General features: G+C 48.1%; 1 protein-coding gene across 1 annotated transcript in view; it reads left to right on the top strand.

Moving 5' to 3' along the window:
• Positions 1-3,157: 3,157 nt before the first annotated feature.
• MEGF6 (multiple EGF like domains 6) overlaps positions 3,158-9,461 on the top strand; it is a 536,046-nt gene continuing 529,742 nt past the window's right edge. The window contains exon 1 of the mRNA XM_073656500.1: positions 3,158-3,589. Within this exon, the coding sequence (XP_073512601.1) occupies positions 3,480-3,589 (110 nt within the window). The 5' untranslated portion in view covers positions 3,158-3,479. The remainder of the gene's footprint in view (positions 3,590-9,461) is intronic.

Below are 9,461 nucleotides of genomic sequence, written 5' to 3'. Positions count from 1 at the left end.
GTAAAGAGCTGAATGTGACAATAACTCAATGGATGGAATGTAGAAAAAGTAAAGTTTAGTTAGGAAGCAGTCCGGCATCTGATGGTCCAGAAATGCTTCTAATCCGCCAGTGGTTTTTGGTTTTAAGGTTGAAATTGCAAAGTTAGAATCTTAGCAGACTGCGCAGAGACACGCACACATACCCCTTCTCTGATAAGTCCGTGCTCCCGGGCCCCAGGGGCATCAGGTTATGAATAATATTTATTTGGAATTCCATGAATTGACGGAATTTCACTTTTCGTAAACTTGCTAATGGTAATTTGTTGATAAGAGGAGCGGGGCTGGACAGATGGACTTGAGTGAAATGTAGGGGCTGTTTTATCCAGAAATTCAACACTCGGGCCAATAATCTGGTAAAATAAGGGTGGGGTGCATTGTCACCCACTGGCCCCCCATACCATTGTACATAAATTTAGCTACTTTATCAGGAAGAGAGAGGTTGCAGAATACAGGACACATGTCCAGATCTATTGCCTCTCACAGCTGAGGTTTTGCTACAGTTGTATCGAGTTTGGGATGACACAGGCTTGTACAATGTAACAAATATCTGTATAGGATTTGTCATACTAAGGTGCTTAGCTTAGGCTTGGTTCACACTTTGTGACAACCGTATGTTTTTGCAATGAAAACTGCATCGGTTTTGCCACAATTTTGGAAAATCATGGGAAAATACGACTCCAGCAGCAATGTGTGCGTCCAGCCTCAGAGGATTGTGTAGATTGAATACAACTGTCAGCAGGTTCATTGACAGCAAGCAGTGATCTTGAAAATGGTGAGGAGGTTAGACACAAAGAATAGTAGTAAATTGCAAAACTGTCATAACACGATGATTAAAGGGAACCTATCATCACAAAATGACCTACTGTTAAATCAGGTGTTAACATTTTTTTGTTTTCATTTTGCCAATTTTTTCCCATAATGTAATGTGAATTAAAAACAAAAAAATAGAAATCTTCCAATTTTCACACTGGCTACTGGGGATTTTTTAGACTTTTTTTTTTGCTGTAGTTTCAGGAAACTGAACATGTACATTAACCACAATGTTCAGACTCTGACCCGATTGTTTGCACATGCTCATTAGATGCTTTAGTACAAAGATCATTGTGAAGGGAGGAGGAGTGGAGTCAGGTGTGACATTGCATATTGTTATTAGTGGATCCTGTGTTATCAGCTGTGTACAGAGGTGTCACCTGTCCCTGTAATCCTGCCTCTGCTGATAAGGTGCCTGCTGAAAACTCTTCCATAAATGACAGGAACTATGAGTCTAAAAAATCCCCAGTGGCCCTCTAAAAATTGCAAGATTACTAATTTTATTTTTTAATACAAATTGTGATATGAAAAAAATGCACTTTTTTTCTAAAAAAATAATATATATATAGAGAAAATACATGTAACACAAACTATTTTGTCTTTTTCTGATGATTGCTTCCCTTTAAAAGAATATCCCACAGATCAACTAAATGGGTGAAAAATGTTAGCTCAGGGGGTTCGGTGGTGGGGACCTTATGATCACTAGACACCTGCTTACAGACCACTCAGAATTGTTGTATGGATTGAATGACGTGAGGTTCGACCACCATGCTATTCGGTTCCTCTCCTCCACTGCTGTCCTGGTAATAGGAACAGCGACTAAAGTCCCATGATCTAGGTAACAGTCCCAGTCCCAGCAGTCGGACCCCCGCCATCTCATTGTTATGACCCATCCTGTGGCTAATAAAACGGTCTTCCTTAATGCCTGTAATTGTGACCTCTTGTTCTTGCAGTCTGTGTGATTCTAGTTTACTGCTGCACCTTGTGGTCCCCACTTACACACCGCAGTGCAGGACGGCGACCACACAGCATAGTCCGAGCCTGTGTAATGGGGGCTAGGTCTAAGGCTCAGTCGACCACACACAGAAGTGGGGCCGTCTGGTCAGAGGGAGTCAGTGTCCTCTGCCCCCATCGCAGCCTGTGCTGGATGATACACACTGTACAAAGACTATACAGAAATATACACACGGCACCGGGACCGCTGCGGCAGACACTGTTGTGGGGACACCTGTGACGGACACACACACTGTAAGGGGGATCCTTGCTAGATACCTTGTTATGGGGAAATCTGTGTATGACACTGTCATGGGGAATCTATGGATGACACACTGCAATGGTGAGATCTGTGGATGACACTGTTATGGGGGAATTTGTGGGATGACGCACATTATGGGGGAATCTGTGAATGATGTACTGTTATGGGGGATCTGCCGATGATACACTAGTATGGGGTACCTTTGGCTGACAAACTGTTATGGGGGATCTGTGGATGACGCACTGTTATGGGGGATCTGTGGATGACGCACTGTTATGGGGGATTTGGGAATGATGCACTGCTATGGGGATCCGAGGATGATGCACTATTATGGGGGATTTGGGGATGACACTTATGGGAGGTTAACGAATAACACTGTTACGGGGGATCTGTGGATGACACTTTTATGGAGACATTTGAGACTCACTTTTAGGAAGTCTACTGTTAAAAGAAAAAATAAACAAGAGAAAATGTGATGTAAAAAATGTCATCTTCGTGATCCCAATCATCAGACCTGCTATATGGAGCCCAGTACAGGTGAAGAGATTTATGATACAGATGTAGCAGAGCTGATGTGATTGAATGGTCTTCTATGTAGGTCATAATAACTTGGTTGCTTTACCTGCAGCCCTATGGAGAACTACAGGCAACATATCCTGCTCTCACCTCCCATGGTACCAGATGATATACTCAGCTCTGCAGTCTGCACCCTGTGAGATCCCAGTGTACTCTGCACACCCTTCACTGCTTTATCCCCCTTTACTCAGCTGGTAACTTGGCAATCACCCTGGGGGCAGAAGACAGCAGAGTCCATCCTAGGAGGGCAGAGTCAGAGGTCGGGTGTATGGAGAAGACATTTCCCCCCATTTCTATCCACAGAGACTGTAGCAGGGCTGAGGGCAGAGACGGTCCCCCCAGCTACAGAGGGGCACAGCGCTCCTCATTGATTGCAGGCAGGGTAAGGGGGCAGCCGGTACAGAGGGAGCATCTCTGGGAATCTGTCCGGGGGGAGGCGACCTGTCTGGAGCAGCCCTCCCCTGCTTGCTTACAGGCTCCTGTCGGAGTACAGGGAAGGCGGGGGTCTCTACTCTGCTTATTGGAACGAGGAGCTGGAGAACTTGTACATCTCCAAAAATCCACACCACCTCCACCACCTCCTCAGGGAAGGTCCCTAAAAAAATATCAGCCCCCTCAAGTCTGTGGATGTAATGCAGCAATCAGAAGCAGCTGCGGGGGCTCCGGCTGACAACTCCTAACTTTCCAGCCTACAATGGAGGCGAGGACCCCGGAGCCTGACACTGCCCCGTCCTCTATAATGTGGCTGTGACCTGACTGCAAACCCTTCCCAAAAAATCTGCACCCAGGAGACCTAGGAATGATGGCTGCATGTGCCCCGGAGCGGCTGCTGCTCCCGGCTATACTGCTGCTGATGAGCGGTACAGAGAGGGGCGCAGCAACAGATGGGGCCGGGCTGCAGCCCTACATGTGAGTACGGGGGACACGGGATGGATCAGGGGGCTGCAAATGACAAATCACCATCTGTTACTCATATGCATTACAGGTATAGCAGAGCTGAGTGTGTCCTTTAGTACAAGTCTGTGCATTGGAAACCACTATGTATTACAGGTATAGCAGAGCTGAGTTTGTCCTTTAGTACAAGTGTGTGAATTGGAAACCACAACGTGTTATTCATATGTATTACAGGTATAGCAGAGCTGAGTGTGTCCTTTAGTACAAGTCTTTGAATTGGAAACCACAACGTATAATAGCAGAGCTGAGTTTGTCCTTTTGTATAAATCTTCAAATCAGAAATCACAACATAGTACAGACATAGCAGAGCGGAGTTTGTCATTTAGTACAAATCTGTTTATTGGTATGAGTTTTCTTTATACCCCAGTGGGATACAGACATAGCTGAGCTGAGTATCATTTCTTATCTGACCAAAGTAACCTTGATATCACTTTGTGTTATAGATGTAGTAGAGCTCAGTTTGTCATTTGGCATACATTATTATTATTATTATTATTATTTATTATTATAACGCCATTTATTCCATGGCACTTTATATGTGAAAAAGTGTATACATAATAAAAAACAAGTACAATACATGGCAAAGATCTTGGGTTCTGCTGTAGAGGTAACAAGGCTGAGCTTGCCAATTGGCACATCATTTTGTTATCAGATATTTTTACAATATAGCAGAGCTGACTTTGCTAACTGACACAAGTTATCTAGATATCACAATGGGCTACCGATATAGCAGAGTTGAGTTTCTCCCTTGTCACGAATAGGTTACACGTGTAGCTGATCTGTCCATAGTCGATGTAAGTGACACATCTTTGCATCACAAATATATCACAGATGTAGGAGAGCGAAGTTTGTCATGTGGGGCAGTTGATTGTGATTTTGCTAATACTAAATGTTACAAGTTATTTGTAACATATTTGGTTTCTTATAGGACTGCAGATGAGGAATCACAAAGAAAACTGTTAATAACCATTTTAGCTCTGCTACATCTGTATCAGTTGTCAGGAGATCCCAGTGCTTCACTTGAGATTTCCTGTAGGATTCTCACCTTATCTTAACTCCCTGAGATATCAATTCTGCTACATCTATATCTGTTCTGCTACATGGGTGTCTCTTGCATAGGACTGCTGATAAATTGTCACCATGCACAACTAATATAAGTTGGAATCCGGCTCTGCTACATCCACAGATGGTTACCTAGCGGTGCAGTGTGGCAGGATGATACTAGTGTGCTGGAGCTTTATTCTGCTCCTATGCTGGATACACCTTGTCTGCTGTTTGATAAATGATTTCCTTTTTTTCTGGAAACAATGGTTAGATCGCCTCCGTCTAGTAAAATGTACGGCGAGTACTTGGCGAAGAATCCTTTGTAGTGAGCAGACAATTCTCCGTAGCCCCTGAGCAGTGGGGACGGCGGAATATTTCACCAGGTAATAGACAGATACATGGAACGTCACCTTAGGCAGTGTTGGAGATTGGATTACCATTTGCTTACATTGAGGATTTGTCAAAGCATAGAAATGCTCACAATGACAACACACATACCAGCCATACCTACAGTACAGCAGAGCTGAGTTTGTCTGATGTAGCACAGCCAAGCTTGTTGTGTGGCTCCGCAAAGCAGCGCAGGTATCAAGCTGCCAAGTGGCAGATTCAGCTCTGCTACACCTAAACCCCCCTCTGAGCACAAAACCCAAAGGACTTCCACTCTAAATCCAGTCTAATTCAATTATAGTATTCTTAAAATTATCAAAAATTGCTTAGAGATGAGCACATGCTCAGTGCTTACTGGATCTTTTCTTTTGAGCTTGTAAGCACTGTTTTGAAGCCGGCCAAGATCAATGGAGCACACTGTTACTTCCTAATTCTGGCTAGTTTCAGCGCATCGCTTACAATTTAGACTGCAGCGGTGGTCGGTCTCCTAGGCAACGAACTGTAAAGAAAAGTGTCCATATCTCAAGAATGGCTGCAAATTTTAATAAGGTATAAATTGCTAAAGAAGCAAACACAACCAACAATATCCATCTGTGAAATGTGAATACGCTTTAAAGTTGTAACTAGTTTCTTTACTATTGCTCTGGATGGTAGTGGGTGCCTCTGCCAGCTAGCAGGGGCAATGACGTTGATAACATTATGCTGAGGAATTACTACTTAAGCAATTACCCAGCAGTTATGACATCATATGGCAGACTTCCTATTATATTGCTGCTGATATACTGGAATTTGTAGTTCTACAAACGGAGAGAGGCTAAACAAACATGGCAGGACCTGGTAAGCCTTAAGTGCTACTGCAAGTGCTACTTTTCTTTTTCATCTCTATTGACTGATTTCTTTCACTGCCACTAATGTGATGCAATTGCCCTATTTGCTACATGACAAATACTAATAATTATATATTACTGCCTAATACCAACACATAAGCGAATGACACATTATAATCTGAAGAATAAAGTAGAGAGCACTAGAACAGGCTAACAATCTACAGAAACAGTACATACTGCAAACAATCATGAGCTAGGTATACTGCGCCTGCATCCAACTGGAAAGGATGTGAGGGAGGAGCATTGTGAAGAGAGGCCTGTCAGTCACCTGGTCTCAGCCAATCAGCTTTGTCGTGACTCTTCTCAGTAATGCTGAGTGGCTGTCTGACGTCCTTGCAATGCTCCTCCCTCTTGTCCTTTTCAGTTAGATGCAGCCCAGTATATCAAGTTGTACCCATGAGGTTGGAGCTCATGTAGAGTTTTCTCAATCTGAAAGTCAGAAGTTGTCGGAGATTACAGACTGCACAAATGTGATCTTCTCACGTCTTAGACCTTTTAAGATGATTGATTGTTTATCTTCTACCACTATGCCCTATATTAGAACAGCTGTATCTGGGATTGTGGAGCTATTGCTGCTTCTTGTCATTGAGTCCGCGTAGTATAAATGCTCCCTGTGTTACTGTACATGTGTCCTGCATGCAGTACCGCCCTGGGCTGATCATACCGCCGCACACTTCACACCTAGAGCTTCCTCGTGATAACATCCTGCAGAATGACTGGTACCTGCTATAGACGCAGAACAATCACTGATGGCATCACTCACAGCCCGGGGCTCTTGTTGCTGCATACAAGTGTGGCACCCCAGGGGTCTGGTTTCCATAGTAACAGCAATGTTATGTCTGAGAGCAGGTGGGAGGTCTCTTGGTCAGGGATCCTGTGCATGCCACACCTCCTGCCCAGTCCTGGGAGGGGAAGAACTTCCCCTATATAAACCTAGGGCTGAGGCAGGGTTAGTGTGTAGAGAAGAAGTAGAGACAGAGAAGAGAAGCAGATCTAGGAAAAGAACATCAGGAGCTCTGTGGGAGCAGTGCTACAAGGAGTCAGGGCTGGCAGCTGCAGAGCTCGCCCTGACTGAGAAGCTATCACCGGACCCGGAGTCCGAGGCTGTGGGGACTAATCTTTACCCAGCAGCAGAAACCGCCCGGCAGGGGATTTCAGGTCCTCTGGCCAAGAAACCCGAAGGCACGGTCACACGCGTGGGACCAGCACCGCCGTCGTGGAGCGGACGCCACTAGAAGGCCCCGAGTCACCGGCCATACGGGTGAGCACCACACGGTACACTCAGGGACGTGGGCTACTTATACCCGCCTCTAGCAAGGTAGCCAGAAGAGTACAGTCAGTTTGGGAGGCCTACAACTCCGCCTGGCCAGGGGAGATCCCATCTGCTCAAGGACTGACCAGGCCCCGATCGCTAGCCAGTACTCCGGGAGGGTCTATCTTTATCACCAGTAAAGACCCTGAATTACACCGCATCGTCTCTGAGTGATTCCTGCTACCCCCATCATCCACGTCGGCTGCCCTGAGGCCATACCCCTCCCGTTGGGGGTGATACTATCACGCTGCACAATCCTACCACCGGCCTCAGCGGTCTGCCCTGCAGCGGCAGCTCCTTCGCTGCATTCAATGGGTGGCGTAGTCGTCCAACATCTACCGCTAATACATCGCCGCTCAGTTTGACTCCCTGGGCACGGACCGGGTCACCGCCACGAGACTACAACCCTCAACAGATCCGGCTCCGAGTAAGCTCCCGTGCGCGCGATGCCGCGCGGCGAAGGCCCAGGGGTGCGTCAACTTTTGGCGTAGTCGGCAGGATCTCGTGCCCGCAACCACCGGGTACTGCGTGCCTGAAAAAGACTGTTCAAACTTACCAGTGGTGAAGATTCCCGCCATCCGGCGCCATCTTCTGTCTTCTTCCCGCCATCCGCGAAGTTTTCCCGCCATCCGGCGCCATCTTCTGCCTTCTTCCCGCCATCCGTGGAGTTTTCCCGCCGTTGGACGCCATCTTGAAGACGCCGCGCGGGAAGAAGAGGGGCGTGGACTCCGAAAGCGCGCGAGAACTGAAGCCCCGCCTCACGTCCGGACGTTGCGTAAGGTCCTGGAAGGAGCCCAGCAGACGCCGACGTCACAGGAGCGCGACGGAAGGTCCTCAACCCTGACGATCCACTGCGGAGCCGCGGCCTACGGAAGAGGATCATCGCAAGGTAGGCCACGGTCCACTAGGGGGGAGGAAGATGTCGGATACGGAGGAGAGCTTCACTGCCTCAACCCCCGCCAGCGCCACCGCTGCTGCAGTCATGCCTTTCACCATGCCCTATATCCCGGGAGCGGCCTGGCTACCCCAGTACTCAGGGGAGTCACATACCCTGCATGACTTTAGAGAAAAGCTGGATAGCCTCTTCCAGGTGTATCCCCTCACAGAAGAGCAAAAAGTGAGCATCCTGGTGGCCCAATTAACCGGGGCAGCCCAAAGGGAGGTAAAGTCCTGGCCACCTGGGGGAAGGACTGTTGCAGGGATACTAACCCGGCTGAGGGACACCTTTGATACCCGCACCTCAGCCGAGATCAAGCTTAGATTCTACGGGTGCAAGCAGCGAGCACACGAGAGTATAAGGGACTATGCCCTGAACCTACAAGAGGCCCTGAGAGCCATTAAGCAGACCGACCCTGACGGCGTGGGAGACGAGGACAGGCTGTTGACTGAACAATTTATAGAGGGTTTATATTGCAATGCCCACCGAACCCAGTTGCGGGCAATGGCCTTACAGGACCCTCATCTGGGATTTGCACAGTTCAAGGACAGAGCCATCCGGGTGCTCCGAGAACCGGCACCAGGTGGCGTTGTGACCCACAGACGCCCCACTACCACTTACCACCAGGAGGCGGCACCCTTGTCGGCAGGGCCTGTGGGAGCTGATGCGCAGGCTTTGAACAATGACCCGGCTCCAGACCTGCACCATCAGGTCCAAGAGCTAGCTAAAAGCGTTGCCGCGCTAACCCGAACTGTGCAGTCTTTACAGGTTTCCACTCCAGGGAAGATCCAGCTGGCATCCGGACCGGAGGACATCCCGTGGCGTCGACCAAGGAGGACCCCACCGGCCAGAGGAAGACCCAGCGACCGATACAACGAGGACGGACAACCCATCTGCCGCCGCTGCAATCAACCCGGACATATGGCAAGGTACTGTCCTTTAAACTGGAACAACCTGGGGTAGAGGGCCAAACCCCAGGAAAAAGATCATCAGGCCCATCGAACTGGCGCGACAAATATGTGGGAGGACGTCCAGTCTTGCCCGTGGTACTGGATGGCATCCCCATGAGTGCCCTACTGGACACCGGGTCACAGGTTACCACTATCCCGTACGTGCTCTTCAAGCAGTACTGGAATGACTCGGATATCACCCGCTACCCTGACGACGACTTGAGTATCATCGCCAGCAATGGTCAGCCCGTGCCACAGATTGGATTTAAAGAGGTCACCATTAAAATCGGTAGAGTCGAATTGGCGGCAC

This window comes from Phyllobates terribilis, unplaced genomic scaffold, assembly GCF_046119375.1.
Source record: "Phyllobates terribilis strain yellow unplaced genomic scaffold, ASM4611937v1 Scaffold_12__6_contigs__length_324123572, whole genome shotgun sequence".
NCBI lineage: Eukaryota > Metazoa > Chordata > Amphibia > Anura > Dendrobatidae > Phyllobates > Phyllobates terribilis.
Note: the sequence above shows the minus strand (reverse complement) of the source record. Positions and strands in the feature narration are given on the sequence as shown.